Source organism: Dysidea avara, chromosome 8 (assembly GCF_963678975.1).
Source record: "Dysidea avara chromosome 8, odDysAvar1.4, whole genome shotgun sequence".
In the NCBI taxonomy this organism is placed as follows: domain Eukaryota; kingdom Metazoa; phylum Porifera; class Demospongiae; order Dictyoceratida; family Dysideidae; genus Dysidea; species Dysidea avara.
The window spans coordinates 21,772,573-21,794,305 of record NC_089279.1 but is presented as its reverse complement, the minus strand read 5'-3'; the positions used below and the strand labels follow the sequence as shown (position 1 = coordinate 21,794,305).

The window sequence follows — 21,733 nt, the reverse complement described above, 5'->3', positions numbered from 1 at the left end:
AGCACATGTACTGCAATACAATGATCACGTGGTACATAGCAACAGGACAGCGACGCCTCCATTTAATTCGCGCGATGCATACCAGTGTTTATGCTCGGGTGTCGTTTTGTCCGCGAGTCACTGTGCAGAGCTGGAGCGCCGTGCAAGCTTAACAGATGATGCTTTTTAGTGGACGATACCTTTATCGGAGAATATCGAATATACTAGATTTAGCCCTTCTAATAATTATTCTGAAGACTCTTGTTAGCATTTTGTCAAGAAACGTTGTACTTACAAAGGATGGAAGCCCCACAGTCACTGATCTATGTAGCAACAGTACGGAGATATCACCTTTGGTGAGAAAAATTTGCGAAGTGGAGGCCAACCTGCTGTTTTTTAATCCATTCACCAATCCAGTGATTGTCAAAGATGTTAGCTTCCAGAGGTACTATGCAATGAGAGATTTGCAGGGTTGGAGTATAGCATTCAACAACCGCAGTATGCATGTGGTGGAAAGATCTATATCATCGAGTATATCAGCAAACGACTTTTCAGTTTTCATTTGTCTCACCCTTAGTGGTCACGACAAGTTTTGTATCACTCCTAAGAACATTAGAAATCTTGAACAGTGGCAACGTTATGGACAAATTTATGGATTAAGGCACATACTGTGGAGAAAGGATTCATTTTGTTGGAGTATGACAGAAGCTTTAAATGGTTTTAAGAGGAGAAGAAATTTCACGTTTCCTTGCTGGGTATTGCCACAAGATGTAGTTTCACTTGAGCAGGAGATGTCAAAACACCCTAGTGAACCTTACATAGCAAAGCCTAACAACAAGGGAGAAGGACACGGAATATTTGTAATTCATTCCTTCAAGGAACTACTAGATAGAGGAACACTTGCTGGATATGTATTACAACCATTTTTAAAGGTTAGAACCTAGTACCTATAATATACCGTATGGCAAGTAATTTCGTGGGATACTAATTTTCGTGGATTTCATGGATATCTTATCTACAAATATCGTACCCCATGCACAGGTTGTGGGGAAAGATTGAGAGATCACTATCCAAGCGTAGGTAAATAAACTACATATTTCCACATATAATGTTCTCTTAACCAGTATGAGTTAACACTCATATGATGCATTGAGTCAAGAATGCACAAGTACCCCGTACTGTTTCACCACTACCTACATGTAGCCTGTACATTTGTGGTGGCAAACAGAGGCATTAACGTATTTAATTGATGAGGTGTAAGGTTTGAGTCCTAATATGTGTACGCATAAAGGGCATAGCTCTTGTAGCAAGACAAAGATTAGGATTTTCAAATTTATCACTATATATTTTTACATGGGTAATCCCCTGTTACATGTGTATTTGTATTATATACTGATAAGAGGCCCATAATAAAGTTATGCTCTCAAAAATTCTATGTATGGTATGTAGCTAAAGTATTTTATAATTGTGTTATTAAAGTCTCAATGGTATATTCAACAAGAGGCTACCCAGGTCCAGTCATGGATTTTTTTCTCCTTTCTCCACCTTTTCAAACACACTTTGTTTAACAACTTTAAACAGGCTGTAGGATCAGGTGTCCTACAGCCTGTTGACGTGTGATTCTTAGACACTGTATGGTAAGACGTCCTTGAATAAATGTCTTTCAGTACAAGTACTCATCTACTTGTTCTCATGTCTGTCCTATGAATTTTCAAGGTTTTACTTATTGGTATAGCATTTTCAGCACTTGTGCTGTAAATCCTTAATAAATAAATAAGTAAAACTGTCCCTAAACAGTGGAGTCATTTTTTCTAGAGCTTTAGTAACATGTTTCTGACTCCCTGCTACACAGGCTAGTAGTAGCCTTCTTTGCAAATCCCTAGTGGGATAGTATAGTCCCCTTCTTAAGCTCTATTGTAGTGAGGTATTTGTGTACTTATTTTTGTGATGTATCATACAAAGACCAATACTACATATTGTCTTCTGACTTATCATGAAGTATTTTTCTTGCAGGATCCTTTTCTTATTAATGGATACAAGTTTGACTTTCGTACATATGTACTGGTTACGTCGATCACTCCATTACGAGCATATTTCTACAAGGAAGGTTTGGTAAGATTTACTGCTGAGAAGTATGACCCCAACAACACACAGTCTGGCAAGGAACAGAAATTTCTGACCAACACATCGATTAACAAGAAGTTCTCCAAAATAACCAGTCTGACTTGGACATTTGAAAAACTGCAGAAGTGGTTTATAGAGCATGGCTTTGATGGAGAGGGGATATTTAACTCAATCAAAGAAGTGATAGCGTACACTCTATTAACTGTGGAGTACAAATTTATTAAAAACTTCCACTCGTCATTAGATGGCTATGACTGTAACAGGTGCTACCAACTACTTGGAGTGGACGTTATTTTAACGGCTGCACTGGAACCTATTGTAATCGAAGTTAGTTGACATGTATGATTCTTAGACACTGTATGGTAGGACCATGTACATTTAATAAAAGTAAAAGCGTCCTTGAATAAATGTCTTTCAGTACAAGTACTCATCTACTTGTTCCTCCGTCTGTCCTATGAATTTTCAATGTTTTATAGCATTTTTGTGAGAATAGTGCATGAAAATTTTTGAGTCAAGTCTAGAAATTTTTATACATATACAGTTGGGAAGCTTTTTTTTTAAATCCATGGTTTTGTGGTGTTAGGTATCGAAAACAGATACTACTAAATAATTGCTATACTGCTCAGCACTAATTGGAAGCGATTCAAGTCATAGTGAAGGCACTTTTGGGCTTCTAACTAATTATCGCCAAGGTGCCATGAAGGTGTTGTGAAGTTGGTTCTAACCAATACTTTTGTTGTGAGAAAGTGCAAACCTGTATGATCCCTAATATACTACATACAGTGGTACACTGTACATACTTAGTTTTCTCTCAGTGGGTTTGCCATTTTATTGAGAACTGCAAGTTGCTCTTTTTACAATACATTTTGCACATTTTGAGCCATATAGTGTTGAATTTGAGTATCTCCCATCTCAGCGGTCCACCATGGAATGAGACATACACTTTTATCTCAGGTTGCTTGTCAAACAATGTTCCTCACTGTATGCATCTAATAACAAGTGGAACAATCAAAATATTCTAATAAAGTATTCACGCAAAAATTGACTATTGATACTCAGTCGGCTTAGATCTATGGACCTTATCCGCAATGACGTCAGACGCATAAAAATGGCCGCAATAGTTGTGGGACTTCCGTAAAATTTGTATGGGCAACTATGGGAGGAAAATTTTTAAATGGTGATATCTCAGCCAATATAGAAGATATCGAACTGTAACCTGCAGGTATGGTTATAAGGTACCTGAATGAATAACAGTCTAGTGTTAGTTTGAAAACCACCCGAAAATCACTTCTACGTATATATTGTAATGTCTTATAGTCATACCTGAGGGTTAGAGCTCGATATCTTCTTTCGCGGCTGAGATATGATTATTAAATTTTTCCTCCCATAGTTGTCAATACAATTTTTACGAAAGTCCCACAACTATCGCTGCCATTTTATGGCTGTGACATCATTGCGAATAAGGTCCATTGCCAGCTTGCAGTATTTTAAACAAAATCTGGTGTGTGCCTTCACTGCCTTGTAGATCTATGGACTGTAGGGTGTTTATCATCATGAAAGGTGCCACAAACCAATAACAAGTGACGATCATAGTACATATAGTCATGTTTTTATTTAGTGTGTTATGTACCACAAGAGAGAAATGTTGTCATGAATTTGAGGAGGTTGGTCATGCATCATTGAAGTAATTGACACCTCAGAACAATAGATATCAAATTTTCCTCCTCCACCAAAACTAATTTCCTGTGGGTACATGTATATATATAAAACATTTCTTATTTGTATTTTTCTACAATACTGTAGGTCAATGGTCTCCCATCCATACAATTGTCTCATGATTTAGGGGTACCACCTGATCCAACAAACACATATACTATTATTAAATATGGTCTCTTAAAGGATATGCTGAACATTTTATTGAACAACCAAAGTGTGGCAGTAACTGTAGCCACAGCACTGGAGCAGTTACAGATTGGAGTTGGACCAGGACCGTTGTGTAGCCCAAGCCATAAGACCTGCTTGAGTTATAAGGACTTGTTGAAGGTGATTAGCTTTGTACGAGAGCATAAGAGCAGAGGTGGATTTCATTTGATATTTCCTTCGAAGAATGAAACACAATATTTCTCTATTGTAAAACATTCACATAAACTGGCCAAGACTAAATTGACGACAGTAAAACATATTTACACTAATTTAAGACTCCACAATGTATTGACTAGCATATTAAAGCTCATCGAAAGATAATGGCATTCATATGTATTAATATTTATTTACTTATTTATAAATAGAAAACTTGTTGCTCTCATTTTAATAATATACTGCACATACACAGGGTACGTTATCCATACTGCTGGCATTCCCCTGTGGCTTCTTTGCTGTGCAGGGCACTCAAGTCCTGCCACTGGCATTTTTGTTTCCATGTTTGTTACTAATTTGTGTTGTGCTACTTCATTTATTTATTTTTTTGGTATGATAACTTGGGAAGCAATAACATTATTTTGGTGGCACCGAGTTTTTCAACAAAATGATGCAGTGAAACCTGTGTTGCGTAGCTAGGTCACAGGCAGGATTTATTTATTTTTTGCACAGAAATGACAGATATTTTTGCTGTGGGTTTAGTGTTCCACCAAAGATACAGTTGGAAAATATACTGTATCCACCTTAGGTTCCACTATATGTAAGGCCGTAAGGTGAAGGATATTTCGAGTTTACGGAAATCAAACCATTCCGTAACATTGGTATTAATCACGTGACTTGGACCATTAGCCAGTGTTGTCATGGAAAATAGCGCATGTATCCTTGAAGAAGGTATCGCCTTATTGTAGTGTCCTTATCATGATGTTAACACGTTACTAGCTCAACAGGTGATTGATAGATGGTTGAAGGATAGTTCAGCGGGACGATATGATAGCGATATCGAGCCCACTATCCCAGTGGCGAGAAGCAAAGGGGCGCGAAAACGGCCACGTTCCAAACAAGTTGCTACGGGATGGAATGGCATGTCGGATTTGTCTACAACAACGTGGGATGGAGATATGGGGATGGACTACATATCAGGAATGGATTTTGTCAACACGGACATATCTCAATGTGTGGACACAGTGATGACTGGAATGTACACACAACCATTAGAACGTGATGTGTTGAGGATGATTGAACGAGATCAACAGGTTTCTACTAACCCAACTATCACCATAGAGGCTAGACATAAACAGGTTTGCTCCTAATTCATTACCTAGTGTTTGTGCATAGAAGTACGACGTAACAATGCAGTTGTTGAAACTTTGTCCCACGCTCCAGTTACTCATGGCATCAGAAATAATTATTGTTCCTGTAACTATTTTGGCTAAAATCATTTCTGAGTCACAGATCACAATTCTAGATAACCACAAAAGTGATACCACCCAGGTCCTTTCTGGTGTACCTCAAGGCACGGTTCTTGCCCCTCTTGTTTTGATTATATTAACGACCTACCTTTTTCCATCCACAATAAGATCAAACTGTATGCAGATGACGTATTGTTGTATTCTCAAATAACATCAATTGCTGACTGCTTAAGCTTACAACAGGACTTAGACCTACTTGCTCAATGGGCCAACAGATGGAAGATGACATTCAATATCCTGAAAAGTGAGTTCCTGAGAGTAACAAACCAACGCAATCCTATCTTGCACACGTATTATATTGAAAATTCTCCCATTAAGGAAGTTCCATCTGCCAAATATCTAGGGGTCACCATCGACAACAAGCTTACCTTCAATGACCATATCTAAACAATCACCAATAAAGCTAACCAAATCAATGCCTTTATTTACAGAAACCTGCGCCACTGTCCAAGCACTGTGAAATGTAACTGCTACAGAAGTATGGTCAGGCCAGTGCTTGAATATGCATCATCTGTATGGGATCCCCATACCTTAAATAATATTAATAGAATTGAAGCAGTACAGAGAAGAGCGGCCAGATTTTGCCTAAATGAGTTTTCAAGTTACTCTAGTGTTACTAACATGCTAAGCACACTTAACTTACCTCCTTTACAACAAAGAAGAGAGAGAGCTAAACTTATAATGAGATGTATAAAATTATTAATGATCTTATTGATATCCCCAAAGAGTACTTTACCCCTAATGATTCGCGATTAAGAAAAGGATACTACAGGCAACTGACGACAAACATTGAGTCGTATAAATTTTCCTTTCCCCCCTCTGCAATTAAACTTTGGAACCCCCTTCCCCCCTATATAATTAATTCCCCTTCCCTGGATAATTTTTGTAACAACTTAAGTAATTATATCTGTGCGTTATAATCATTTGTGATTTCTGCACAGTAAAAACAAATAATAATAATAATAACCATTCTATACCAACCAATCTTGAATCTCGGTTTAAGATCATTGTAAAATACTTGTTGGTGTCATTGTTTGTTTATTTTACTCATGTCCTTCTTTTCATTGTGCAATGTACAGCTTATAATAATTAATATACCACTTTAGCGTGGGCGTTCAAAGTTGCCGTTTGGGATTTAACTCGATATTCACCAGGCAATATTATGGGAACGCGGTTTGCTCAAGGCTTTGATGCCCAACCAGTTCAAAGATACGAAATGTTTTGACTTGTTTTATTGAGCGACACGGGAGATTTTATTGTGGGTTTTAGTTTACACATAAGGCAAGGCTCAGTGTAGTTGCTAAGTTTACAGTAACTAAACCACGTTCTAAGACTAATGATCTGTAAAACGATCGCTTGGGCGACACGTGGATGCGTATTTCTACCCACTGTGCAGGGAGCGTGTCAGCCATTGAGTAAACCACGAAACAAGAAGAATATGACAACTAGGTGAGTAGCTTATAGTCCTAAGTACTTCACTTAATGTATTACTTACTACCACAATAGTGAAGGTTTAATAATATTCTTTATACACCAAAGTCAATCCCACAATCGAAGGTTCCTGGCGTGTGTTGAAACATAATGATGTAGGAATAACGTTCTAAAAGCTATTTGCCTACACAAATGAACAAATGGGGTGAATGATCTGTAGTTCTTTCACCTATCAGGTGGGTGTGCCCTGAGTGATATACGTATATCACTTATACCACGGCTGTGTCGGGATTTTGCTGATATATACACCAGCTGCAGCCCTCGGGGTTCAGGTGTATATATCAGCAAAATCCCTCACAGCCATGGTATAACTATTGCATAAATCATTGTAATATTGTTGGAGAAGGGTGACACGAACATGCTCACAGGTGAAGTCAAGGCGTCAGCAAAGAGAACACCAAAGGACGGTGCTACTGAAGGCACAAGCTGCAGAGAAAGAATCTCGCGTAGCTGCTGAGAGACTTGTGAGGAGTGAACAAGAGGCAGTGAAGATGGAGCAGAAGCATGAAGAAGCATTAGTACGACTGGAGATGGTCAAGATTAGGAAACAGTTGAAAGAAAAGCAAGAAAGGGAAAAGTTAGTTAGTTACAGTGTATTGTGTGGGGGTTTGTGTGCAGGTGTGCCAGTGTGTGTATGTGTTTTTTGCCTGGGGAACTACCTACCACTGTTTTAATGGGTATCCTTGTCTTACATACATAGCAGGTATGGCTAGTGGGACATCAGGTTACTCAATTTTTATCCGTGGAAAGGTAGAGCCTCATGTATGTTACCATACGCAAGGAAATTTTGACGTCAAAAAAATTTGACGAATTTGATGAATCGGTTTAATTCGTCAAATTTAAATTCGTCAAATGTTTATAAGCGCCCTTAAAAGTACAGGTTTTGCCTACAATTTCTTGATTTTCATCAAAAAAATTTTTGTCAAATCTGCTGAAGTCTGAATTCGTCAAATTTTTCTTACGTCAAAATTTCCTTGCGTACGGTACTAGGTAGAGTCTCTGTGTTTGTGTATGCATCATGTAACTATAGCTTTACTCTTACTTTTTAAAGAACTTCTTTGATAGGTAAACACTAGTTCATTTCTTATAGGTTGTTACAAGAACTAGATGAGACACTTGGTGATACCACAGGTGGTAATAAGTCCTCCCAACCCCATGATGGTGACGCAGTCTTGTCCACTGCTCGTCATGTTATGGATGAGGTACTGAAGGATCGGATGAGAGCTGAAACACGTAGAGTGCTAGTTAAGCAACTGGCTGAGGCTGAAACAATAGAAATGAAGGATAATAATAAGGTGTGATAATAATAAGGTGTGTGTGTGTGTGTGTGTGTGTGTGTGTGTGTGTGTGTGTGTGTGCGTGTGTGTGTGTGCGTGTAGCAGCTATGCTGTAATCACCCGCTCTTCCCTCCTTCAAGAATATATTATGCATATGCAACCATGCAGGCATCACACACTCTTTCACACCTGATCAGATGAGAATGTGAAATGCTCTATGCTGTCCAGTTAGCTATTTACCCATGTTTTAAGTTTTAATTCACCATGCTATAAATGTTGTCTTGCATTAGGTGCAGTAAATGATCTTTTACTATAAAGCCACTTCAATGTAGCAAGGCCTCCACACTTCCACTAACTGAACTGGGAGGTGGGGGGCATGCATGTACAACATATCCATATACATACAAATTTTAAAAGGACGTATTTTTTTATGGATTACAGAGTTTATTATTGAGGACCACTTGTTTTCACTCAGTTTACCTATTATATAATAGCTAGAGCCATCCCTGATAACCTTTAATCTGACAGCCAATCAACCACAAATCCACAAATATTGCATCCCCACAAAATTTGTACACATATGGTATATGTGGTATCTTTATGTGACATTGTAAAATGTCATTTCAGTTACTACGTCGATGTTTCAACATGTGGCTAGATGTGGTCCATGATGCTAGGATGGCACAAGAGAAGGCACACACCACGTGGGTGTGGAAAACAAAATGTCGTGTGTTTCAGGCATGGCGGGGACTAGTAGAACAACATAGACGTCAACAAGAACTAGCCAACCTGGCATTGCAGCTACAATGGGAGAAACGGTATGTATTCCAGTATATTTGTGTGTGCCCTCTTAGTACTATTGGTGTGGGTTAAAGTGTCAGGAACACAGGTCTCTGAAAGTTACATCACTGCACATTATACCGTATAAAAACATATATAGGCAAAACTAATAATATTGGGCGATTTGAAGTTGCAGTTGGCGATATTTTAAATGCTCTCATTGAAAATTGGTGGTGTAAGCTGACAGAAGGACGAAGCACGTATCCTTTTTGTGCTGAAATGTCATTACATGCATATGGCCGGGTTGGTTCATGATTGAAACTGGGTCGATCTGACCCACTTTATAGGGTCCTGCTGCATTTGTGAGCCATGCCTACTTATCGGGATCATGTCTTAGGCACCCATTAAGCCTTACGCATTTATTAATGGCTGTGTACAAATCCATGTCTGTTGCTGTCATGGAGCCACACCCACTAATCAAGTACAAGTTCTAGTCTAGTCTTACAGCAGGTAGCTCATGAACCACACCCATTTTCATGCATGGAACCATGTTAATTTATTAGTAAGCAGTATCCACAAAGCCACACTTGTTTGCCGAAACCTACCTCAACAACTGCTATCAAAAGCTTGGACTCAAGGTGTGAAAATAATATTGACGAATATTAAATTTGATGGTTTGGTGATGAATTTTTAGTTTATCACCAAATTTTGTTGTTATATGGTAAATACTAACTGTTGCAAAATGGTGTGCATGACATATTGAACATAATCTGTATACATACACTGTATATGATTTAACTGAGAATATTGACACAGACAAACAAAAGTGCTTTTCAGTGGCTTACTGGCTGACTTAGTATCTTGACAAGCTTTCCTGTAATTCAAGTAGTAGTGAGCAGCTAAGCGAAAAAAATGGTTCACTTTTTGATAAAAACACCAAACTTGGTACAATATATTACTTGTTTCATATTAGATACGGTGCCATTAAAATTACCAATCATATCGCACTCAACAAACCTAACAAATAAAATGGATTTTGGAAGCCATAATAGTGTTTAATAGTAAATACAGTATACTGAAACTTTGAATCTGCATAGACAAGCAAGGGATGTTCATATGCAAAAGCTGATCAGTAATGTGTCCATCCAGGTCATTGGCTTGCAATGTTAAGAAGCATGGGGGTCAAGGTATATGAAGCCATAGTTGTGCAATATCATTTCTATTGGGTTGTGCCTGTACTTTTTACAATGAAATATTGGCTACATTAGAATTACGTGTTTAAAAACAGTTATTTTACCACATTTTGAAAGACTTTCTGATTAAATTTGAAATACATTCATGCTATTTAAGCAAAAACAAAGATTCGGGGTGCACTTATATGGTTTCCTGACCAGCTAGAAAATGGGCTTATAACCTAGTTTAAAGTTTCCATTTTAACATGGCACCATATCTCAAATGGTGTTTAGTATACCTTACTCAACTTCCACAGAAATTTGGTCATAAAGTGAACGAAAATTTGTTGAAAAGCAGTAATTGTGTGTTTCCTGTAGTGAATTTAGTTGGTACATCCACTCATCTAGCATACCCCTAATCTGTGGTTATAATTTAACACACTAAAATTTTTAGGCACTTTTTCTAATAACATTATAATATTACTGGTAACAAAGCAAACTTATAAGAGTATAATATATGCCAACATTTTCTCTCCACTATAAAAATGGGGCTGGCCACAGATGCCATTTGGGTGATTTAGCTTACAATGGATGACCATCCTGTAGTGTTGTGTGTTATATTTGTTATCAGGTGTATGGAGATGGCAGCATTACACTATCATCATTCGCTGGTTGCTAAGGTGTTCACTTCCTGGAAACAATGGTGTTCTGGTTGTAAAGAGGTACGGTTGAGAGAGTTGACTAGGCGACTTCAGCAGGAGAAAATGGCTGCCTTGTTAGCTCGAGTGAGTTCTGTACGTCATGATGACCCCTCCTTAGTGGGAAGACAACAGTGTGATGATAAGGTAGATAAAGAAAACAGGCTATGTCAGCATGACCTCCATACAGTGGAGAAGGAATGCCAGCCATTGTGTCAAGATGAGTCTCATGTAGTGGGAAAGGAGTGCAAGTCAGTTCATCAGCATGACCCACATATAGTAGAGAAGAACAGCCATCCACATGAATCTTCTAAATCTAAATTACTAAAGCACAGTAAGGATTCTGCCCCATCCCTCATTACTACTAAACTAGTCAGGCAAGAACTGGTCAGTCAGGTTCAACAAGATCATCTTGTATTACATGTCATCGTTATTATAGGAGAAATTGTTAGCTAATAATAAAATAGTGATGTCATCAAAGTCACAGGTAGTCCTAGAAGCACAAAACACTGAAGGGGTTCATAACAAGCTCCCTACCTCTAACGAAACAGTTACCAGATCAGAAAGAGCAAAGAAGCCAACACAACTGTCATCTAGTAATCACTCTACTGACCATCTACCATCTTCATCATTACCTAAACAACACCATGTTGTTCATAAACCAGTGGTTGTTGCTAGACAACCACCAACCAAGCCTGTTGCTATGTTGGGCATGGAGCAACGTGCCCAGTTGATGGCTGAACGACGTCAGGCAAGAGAAGATCGTAAGAGACAACGTGAAGATGAATTGCTAGTGAGTTGTTACAAGATATCTTGCAATAGATTTACAAAATTCTGTGTTCAGAGGTTTGAAGGATTGTGTACTAGCTGTCGTACAGTATAACTCTGACAGTCCCTAAGTTCTCTAGTTAAGACAGTGAAAATACCTCATCCCTGAATAATTTTTGTGCCAGTTTGTAATGTTATAGTTTCAATATACATATGTAACTAATTGAGTGTTTAAGGATTACAGACCATTCTTCCTGTTAGGCTGCCAGGAAACAAGAACAGCAGAAAAAGGAGGTAGAAGCCCTTGCAGAGAAGGAGGCATTAATTAAGAAGAAGAAAGAAGAGAGACAACTAGCTAAGCAGGCAAGCAAACTGTTTTATTTCTATGAAACCTATAATTTCCTTAATTGTGTTTACATACATGATTTATGACTGGTGAATCAGTGTATACCACATCAAAGGAAAAATGGAGCCAACCTTATTATTGGTTGTGTGACTGACCACGTGCAAGACACAGTGTCCATTCTGCTTTGTTTCGAGCTACATATGTTCCACCTGTTATACAGAATTGCAACTGAAGAACAGTGCGAGAAGCATCTCTGCAATCAATCTACTCACAACAGAAATTACAGAGAATTCTCATTTTAGCCGTCTGACAGAAGCCATTACTGTGCTACCTACAAATCAACACCTTTGTGGTAGTGGAAAGTATTGTAACTGCAGCTGTAGGTGAAAAGGGACATCTCAGGCGCGATGTCAAACAATGAAGAAATCAAGTTCATAGTATTTACCATAGCAGAGTTATTCTTGGCTGAAGACATCAATCAAAATAGAAAATTCAAATAAAATTCCATGGTAACTTATCTGGGTTGCTCTAAGGCACTTTTGAACTTGATTATACCAATACTGTTAATTAAGTCACTGTGAAAGAAAGGTGAGGCTGGTTTTCAAGTGATTTTTATGGCAGGAAAGCCCATATCTACTATACAGTACTACCGTACTTCATCATACAATAATATTGGTTGATGAAATGCAAAAATATTTTCTTGTGAAAATATTTTTGTGTGATTCATTTGCGTAAATGATTTACATGTCTGCTCTGTTAGAGTATCTTGATCTTTAGCAACACTGGTGACTACAGATTTAGCTTGTTCTTTGGTGCTTAGTGTGTCGAGCTACAGTCTACAATATTAAAAGCAGTCAGTTTATGCTTGGAAATTGTAGCTAGTATCTCTGTACTAAGATATAATGTTGCAAAAAAAACCATGTAAAAATATTTTTAACATAATTTTTGCATATAAAAACTTTTTACAACGAAACAAGTTACAGTACTCTATTTTCCATTACTTATAGAAAGAAAAGGAAAGGCAAGAACGTCTGATAGAATTACAGTATAAAGTTACCAGGGCAAGTGAACATTACAACAAGTGGTTACTGAAGTACAGAGGTGTGTCACCATGGAAACAGTTCATTGCTAAGATACACAAAGACAACGACACTGCACTACAATACCACATCAAATGTGTCACTAAAAGAACACTACAAACATGGGTGAAACAATTTGAAATTAGAAACCAAGAAAGGTATGATAAGGCTGATAAGTTCTGTGTTACCATGGTGATGAGAAAATCACTGTTGGCATGGAAGCAAGTAAGTATATTTTGTTTACACATGGTTGCTAAGATGATTCTATCCTACAGTATGTTCATGATATGAGGCGTGCCAGTAACCACGCCAACCAGTTTTATAGGTGGTTGCTGGTCTGGCGACATTTTAAAGGTTGGCATGGTTACATGCAACAACAAGAAGTAGATATGTGGGAAAAGGAGCGTAGAGCAAAACTGCATTATTATCGGTAAGTGTGTGAGTTATAAACAGGTTCTACTGCGGAATACAATTTTTTATTGCACTGTTTATTCTCCATCCATTAAATCAGTATTTGTCCATGTAACTAGAAATTGCTGGCAACTAAAAGAGCTGATAGCTGGAGTAGCCAAGATCTTTACCATTCTACATTCAGTCTTGTTGTATTCTTAATTGGTGCCACCATTTCAATATTCAGTGTAGAGATAAAGGCAGCAAAGATTGAATGTAGAACATGAGTCAATGAAAGGACCAATGTTAAATATTTGTTTATAATAGTTGAGATTAATTCTTGGCTGCTCCAGATATTAACTCTTTCAATTGTCAGTCAGGCTTGGGCGTCAATAATATTGCACTGTAAATATCAAGATACTCTAATAGAACAGTCACTCTGATGCTGCAATCAAACCAGAGGTATAATTTTAAAATCTGAATGGCATGTATTTATTACAGTAGACTCTCAAACCCCAATGGTCTTAAGAATGGATAAAAGTGAAATTGTTTGGCTGAAGCCCATATACAGAGTGTTGAATACTCTAATAGAACATACCATGAGTTATTGCCTGAGCATTTCTTTCAAGTAGCTTTTTGTCCTGGCCACCAGCGACTATACAGTTTATATACAGGTACAGTATTCATGGATTTCTTAGAATCAACTTCATACCCCAGTGTTATACTCTCCTTGATAACAAAGACTCAAGGTTAAAATTACTTCATCCTTCAAGACAATGCATGGTATTGTTAGAAATTATGACTGCACTGGACACCAGGCTTTTAATTGAAACCTGGCGTTTATTTCTGCGACTAAACAAGATCAGGTATTTATATGAGACCAGCTGTAATTCAAGGCAATATGGTAGACCTGCGCTCTATAGAACAGTCATTTCCAATTTTGAATAAATGAGGGTAGGGATAAATAAGAGTTGGACAACTATGGGTCTACTGTACCTGAAAGCTTACTATAAAGCAACTATCAAAATTGAGATACCCTTATAGAGCAGTCACTCTAATACAACAGTCAGCCAAACATTAATATTATTGTGATATACTACCAAAATCTCTCAGATTTATTCTCAGATAGCGTTATTGTCAAAATATTCCTAGATGAGGGGAGCAAGTTTGAAGCAAGCATAGTAGTATTAGTTAGGTATAGCCTAAGTATGGAAAACCTAGAATGCCGAAACAATCTGGATCAGCCGAAACAGTGTTGTTTTTTTGCGATTAGAATCATGTGCAAGTACTAGTATGCCACAGATTACGTATAAAGACTCCATGGTGGAATAAACAAAATTTATCTGCTAATATGCTTTAACTAGAGACAGGACAGCTAAAGGAGGATACGACTACAAGGGTGATGGGATTATGGGCCTCTTGTGGTGTTCGAAACAGATTAGGAATGGAACCTGTGAGCCTGATTGGAATGCCTGGACAAGCTTGTGATGAAAGTCTTGTCTAACATGTAAGCATGTCCTGATTGTGATTTCAGGCTTGAATAGTTCCTGTAAACTACTGACAATTTTGGAGACATTTTGGGGATAACCCAGCCACATAGGATGTGCTAGCCATGGCACATCAGTTTTATTCCCAAACTATATGAGAGCACTGTGCCCATTAGACCATTACCCACCAAAGCAAACGATGGTATTTGCAGTTAATCAGAGCTAGAAAATATAAAGAAAAGAAAACTATACCACATGAGAGCAATGAGAGATCACTTATCTGCTTATTTATCCGCTGTTACCGGGGGGGTAAGTTGAGATTACCATGACTGGTATATAGAAACAAAACAATATGGCAGCATGCGTACAGGTGAATTTTTGAAGTTGTCAATGCTGTTCAGAATGGACATCTGGAGAGTACTGGAGAGACTTGAGCTGATGTTTTTGGATGAATCTTGATGTACAGAAGATATGCAGAGCTTTTCCATCTGCCTAGAGTTTGGATTGTGGAGTCTTGGATACCTGCCATTGCTGCAGTTGTTGCTGCCCCTCTGCGGAAACTATGCCCCGCAAACTTATGAGCTGGAAGTTTGGCAGCAGTGAGAGCTGCCCTAACCTCCTTCACAAATCTTGGCTTGGACAGAGAAGAACCATCTTCCCACTGGAACAGAGGGCCAGGCTTGTTTCCTCTTAGTGCCAGGTAGTGTAGGAGGGCTGACACTGGGCAAAGTTCATCACCTGTCTTGCTGATGACCACTGTTACCCCTTTCCTAATTTGGTCTGTTTTTGACTGCTTGATTAGTAAGGAGATTGTAGTAGGTTGTGACTTGTGATCTGCTTGAAGGTCCCCAAGAGACAGATGGGTATTTGGGTCATAGTCATTTTCTCGTGGTACTGTGAGCTCTCCTGACCTGCAGAAGGAGAAAAGGTTGGTAGTAGAGGCTGCCCAGAGTAGAGAGGACTTGTAGGATGTGCCCTCCTTTTCAATGAACCATTCTGCTTTCATCTTTCGTAGGATTGTAGGGGTAATTGGAAGACGAGCTCTTGGAGCTTTACCCCGTTTACCAGCCTCCACAGCTATGCCTCTGAGTATTTGCCTGAGCTGAGGCATCTGACCCATGTTTGGGTCACCAAATCCCATTGCTACTTGAACTTGGCGAACCCCTGACAAATAAGTCTTCACAGTGCTGTGAGCCAGACCCTGCTCAGCTAAGCATGTAGCAAAATGGCACAAGATGCATTCTGATGTAGGGAAGGGTGTAATGCTGGAGTCTTGACAAAATTGACTGTAGCGGTGTTCTGTTGCGGTGTTCTGTTGCCTTGTAGGTTTTATGAGAAGAGGTTGCTAAAGCTGCTGTAAAATAGTGACAAACAGCTTTGTCCAGCTTATGGATGTCCATGTGATGTTTTGGGAGACTATGGTTAATAAAGGTGGAGGGATTCTTGACGGAGTGTGGGAAGCCAGAGGTGTCTGTAAAAAGAAAATGTACAAATTATTGCGAGATAGAGCATCAGCTGTTGTATTGTGTATCCCTGCAATATGGGAGGCAAAGAACCAAAAATTATGGTAGGAGGCAAAAAATACGAGTAGTCTTATTAAGTGCATTAGGTGACTATCTTTACAAAACAGAGAATTCACTACGTGCACTACTGCCATATTATCAGTACGGAAATGAACTATTTTCCCAGTCTATTGGCTACCATAGATAGCAGCTGAGATGACAATTGGTATCATCTCTTTAGTGGCGATAGGGAGGTGCATCAGTCGGGTACTCCATTTGAAATGGAACCACCTGTTCTGATAGTATGCTCCACATCCCCATGAGCCTGAGGCATCTGAGGTCAATGTGATATCAGCCGATTGTTTCCCCAAGTCCCATAGCATTGATATCCCATTCCAGGTGGAGATGAAGAGATGCAACCACAGAATGTCAGCCATGGTGGAGAGGTTTAGGCATATGTGGTGAGTGGGTAATTTTCCAATGTTTTGGGCTGAATATAGTTGCCTCAAGAAGGGGCAGCCGGGCCGGATGACCTTGGTTGCAAATTGTAACAACCCCACTAGGCTCTCCAAGTCACCCTTGGACACAGTCCTTGCTAGGATAAGACTGGCCAGTTCCTTCTTCAGCTGAGATGGTTTATCTTCCGGAAGACGTAGTTGTAAGTTAACTGTGTCAACTTCAATTCCCAAGAATTTGAGGGTTTGTGAGGGACCCTCTAGTTTTGAAACCTCCATGGGTACCCCCAGCTTTTCCCAGGCTGTTGTTAAAGTATTTTTCTGGATTATGGCCTCTGAATGGTTTTTGGCAACCAGGATGAAGTCATCCAGGTAGTGGAGTAAATTGGGAATCCCTTGGTTTAGAAGAATCCACTGGATTGCGTCAGCTACCGCTGAGAAGATTTTTGGGGCCGAGCGTAGGCCAAATGGTAAGGCCTGGTCTATGAAGGTTGAATTCTCCCATTTCACACTTAGGAGATGGTAGTCTTGGGGATGCACCTTAATCATTCTGTATGCCTCCTTGATGTCAGCTTTCACTAGAAATGCCCCTCTACCCACTTTAAGCACAAGCGCTGCTAGGTGGTCTATTGAGGAATACGATAATGATGCTAGAGATGTAGAGATGCCATCATTGACACTGCCACCATCTGGTGATGGAAGGTCGACAATCAAACGCCATTTCCCTGGTTTGTTTTTCTTAGGGATTATTCCAATCCGGCTAGTGTGTAAGTTGTGGGGGCAAATGTAAGGTGGGAGTTTGATCATACGACCCAGAGATAGTTCTCTCCACAGGTGTTCTGTGATGATATTAGGAACTAGGGACGGCCTATTACCAGGGGAAGTAACCAGCTGGTGTTGTCTGTTGAAGCCAATATGGAAACCCTCCTGTATTCCTTTGAGAATGTACGCAACAAATGAGTGATCTGGGTGATCTGTAAGAAGGACTGCCTACTCAGATTGGTTCAGCGGGGATTGGGCATTGTAGTCCAGTATGAATCTGGAGTGTTAGCTGTGGCAAGTGGTCTGTATGAGTCCAGTGCCAGCAGGTCTTCCATGTACTCGTATGAGTTGCCCCTCAGCATGCCACTGGAATGAAGATCCAGGTCTACAAAGAAACAAATACCCACAATTAGATCACACCCAAGAGGGTGGAAAGTGGGTCTCACCTGGCCTCCTCCTATTAGAAGTTTTCAGATGAATATTATTGGGAGCATTTAACTTTAACCTAAGGCATGATAAGTATGCATAGAGTAGGACCTAATGTATGGGTGTGTGAATCATGTACTGAAAAAATTTTTATTTGATTTTTTTTAAATTCCAGCAGGAGGATACCAGGTGATTTCTCAGCTGGGCAACCCATAAGTGTCATGTCCAAGCACCACCACATATTTCAACGATTGACTGATCATAAAGTATAATGCAACTAAAATATCAGGCAGTCTTGAGCCTGCAAGATCATGCCCACTTACAACTATATAATAAATGAATCAGGTGTGTTAATAATCCAGACTATAAGAACAACAGTCACTGTTCATGGAGTACTCAGCTACTTTGAATGTTTTGGAGCTGTGGAGCAGGATGACGCAGAGTGAGGCCCTCCACTAAGCCAGCATGAATGTGAGTATGGGCAGCTTGCCCTGTCACATCGTCCTCAGAAATTCCATCGGAAACATGCCTCTTTGGAGTTTGGGTTGGATGATTTCCTGTTACCCGGAACTTGAGTTGGTCTTGGGTGAGATGACATGCCTGAGAAACGCTGTTGAGCAGACAGGTAATGCCTGTATATGGTGAAGTTCAGTTCTCCCCACTGTCGTACGTTGCGTGCTGCCGCCCACTGGCGATAGTCAATGTCATACTTCATCCACTGGGGGCCTAGTTCTTGGGACAATTGTAAGATAAGGTGGAGGTGGGCCGCTAGACCAGTGGTCTGAGCTGAAGTGGTTGAATCACAAGAAGTCAACACTGCCATATAACATGAAAAGGCCTTTAGCCATGTGAAGATGGGTGCACCAGCTGTGCACCCATCTTGACAACTCATCAAAATGCAGAGTAATCCGGACAAGCTTTTAAATATATTTGTTGTAGCTAATTGGGTTAGGAGCGTAATAGAGGCCACACCACCATAGGTATCCAGGTAGAGATGTGCATGTAACAGCGCTTCTGTTTTCTCCATACTCATAGCAGAACACACTAGCTAATTGTCATATCAGAATAATATTTTATTGACATTCACTGTATATACAATACACAAATTTGTATACACAGTGAATGTAGAATCAGTATCAGCTCTGTGAGGTATGGATATTGTTACAACTATATTAGCTGTCGTGCTAGCTGGTACCAGTCATAACTAGCCATGACCACTTCTTTATGTGATACAGTATCGTATCAAACAGTTTATTGATGGTGATACGTAATACACAAAATGTGCTGTATTGCAGAACCCTACTTCTTTAGGGCTGAGTCAGATTCATTTTTATATACCATTATTCTTTTATCATAGCCAGCAAATCACCCTTGGCATAATGTGACTGCATCAAAATTAGTAAAGTTTTATTATTAGTAAGTTGGCTATTTAATAGCAAGTAGTAAAAACATATAGGGAATATTATAGCTATAACTTTTAAGGTCTGGAGCATGTGATTAGTAGGAGATGATAGTTCACATTTACTTATTCAATGGCAAAGCTATCATCTCACATACCACAGAAAGGAATGTGCAATATGTACACTGGTGTACATGTGATTTATTTGTTTTAACTACTGGTGTTAACTTAATGCCTAGCTGTACTGGGATTACAAAATATATGATATGTGCACAAGAGCTACAGTGTGCTTCACTGTACAAGCTAAACAATAATATTGTTAGCTCTTTCCCTACATGACGTAAATCAGGACTCTTAACTTTAAAATCTGGGGCAGCCACCCACCTTGGTTTATTTCTGGATCAGTGCCTGAACAAGGGAGGTCGTCTACATGCACCTGCAGATATACTAGTGGACATTAAATTATTCCTACTTCAGTCATGGCTATATACTGGAGTAGAAATTAAATACCCACCCACTAGTTTATCTGCAGGTGCACATGACCTTCCTTGTTTATTTCTATGATCCCTAATCAAGCTTAAAATTCCTAATTTTTCCTTAGGAGTATAAAGAAGAAGATGTTGATGTCATGGCATCATTACATTCCAGTTGCTAAGGAAGAGAGACTAAGAGAACAACGTAGAGATGCACTACGTAAGAAAGTCTCCAAATGGCTACCAGACTATCAAGCCATGATTGATGAAATTTAGAATAATTTTTATGCGTACATTTTATATATTTGAACTATGCATCTATTGGTGTGTTTTAATAGATGTACCAATGATTTATTTAAATTACACTTGTACTTATATATCATACTGCCATCATTTTATGCTCTTTGTTACAATTAACACTGGTGTGGACTGTAAGGTATACAATAAATTCTGCAAAGCTAGTGCCTAGAGATTTCTTGGTCTGGATAGGATATTTAATAGTTAAACAGTAGAACCTGTATTAACAGTCACCTGAATTAAGCAGTCACCTTTGTATAAAGACCGGTGGTACGAGGTGTCAAAAATTTTCCGATACAAATGTGTTCATTATAGTCTGTATTAAGCGGTCACCTATCTAACACGTATAACAGCCAGCCAAGAATTCATCTGAATAACTGAACCAAAACTTTAGGTCTGAAGGTGACTGTTATACTGACTTATACAAAGGTTCCACTGTAGTAATGAAAGCTGTGATTGGTATTATATACAGTTATGATATGCACGTGTGACTGTTTGTAGATAATTGAGGAGTGTCCCTTGATAATTATTGGTCCACCTAGAATGTAAAGGGTCGTGTTGTTTAATTGTTATTGGTCAGTAAATGGTCCTATCATGCAGGTACAGTGTCTACCACTAATCCCTCATAAAGGAGGGTGAACATTTTAAATATATTGCAGCATCTAAGAAGGTGTTGATACAGAAAATTAATGCCTTGGTATGGTTTCATTTCAGATGACCAGAAGGTAAAAGGAAAGGCAAGGCACACAGAGCAGACACCCATTGGAACCCAAATGTCACATGTGAGTTAAGTATTGTTGCAAAAAAAATGGTGCACGTGGCTGTATGTGTCGTTTAGCTATAGCCTTGTGACTGGTCAGACAGGCAGGGAGGCAAGCAAACCAAAAATGGAGTAATGGCAATTTTTTTATTGGCACATGTACTGTGATGGGGTTTTGTTTGGATGTAATTATATTCTGTTAAGGTACTTTTGCTACTTAAACCTTTTGCCCCAAAGTTAATAAAAAGTGTTGCATGCCAATGCATGGCTATAGCTGTGTATAAAAAAAGTAAACTATTAGTAGTGTTGATCAGCCGGCATGGGTAAATTTAATTGCAACTTGTGATGTGCACTGATACTTTCATATTTCATTACTGTATTCTATAACTACAACAATTGGATGCATGCTGACGAAGAATATAATTGAACATGAGGGCAAGATGCCCCTATAAAATTCTAAAATCACTTGCAGATTCAATTTCAGAGAACTCCAGCTAATGTGTGATTTTGAAAATGCCAACACTGAATACAAACCATATTATTCACCCCTAACCAAGTCAATATCATAAATCAGTTAGGAAAAATCCGTCGTAAAAAATTTTCATCGCTGGCTGTATCAACGAAAATTAAAATGATGAATTATTTTTAACTATTATATGGATAATTCACGCATGCAAATTTT

At 38.9% G+C, this 21,733-nt stretch overlaps 2 protein-coding genes across 2 annotated transcripts; both read left to right on the top strand.

The window, feature by feature from the left end:
• Nucleotides 1-43: 43 nt before the first annotated feature.
• LOC136264677 (tubulin polyglutamylase TTLL6-like) lies at nucleotides 44-4,418 on the top strand. Its single transcript, XM_066059456.1, has 3 exons — nucleotides 44-911; nucleotides 1,993-2,430; nucleotides 3,907-4,418. Exons 1-3 carry the CDS (start codon nucleotides 156-158, stop codon nucleotides 4,345-4,347), a joined length of 1,635 nt encoding a protein of 544 aa, XP_065915528.1. The 5' UTR covers nucleotides 44-155; the 3' UTR covers nucleotides 4,348-4,418.
• A 420-nt stretch (nucleotides 4,419-4,838) lies between these two features.
• Nucleotides 4,839-20,376, top strand: LOC136264676 (coiled-coil domain-containing protein 191-like). The gene is made up of 11 exons (XM_066059455.1): nucleotides 4,839-4,911; nucleotides 4,960-5,318; nucleotides 7,349-7,557; nucleotides 8,071-8,275; nucleotides 8,885-9,075; nucleotides 10,841-11,294; nucleotides 11,347-11,700; nucleotides 11,937-12,038; nucleotides 13,029-13,325; nucleotides 13,376-13,530; nucleotides 20,123-20,376. Exons 1-11 carry the CDS (start codon nucleotides 4,881-4,883, stop codon nucleotides 20,268-20,270), a joined length of 2,505 nt encoding a protein of 834 aa, XP_065915527.1. The 5' UTR covers nucleotides 4,839-4,880; the 3' UTR covers nucleotides 20,271-20,376.
• Nucleotides 20,377-21,733: the final 1,357 nt, after the last annotated feature.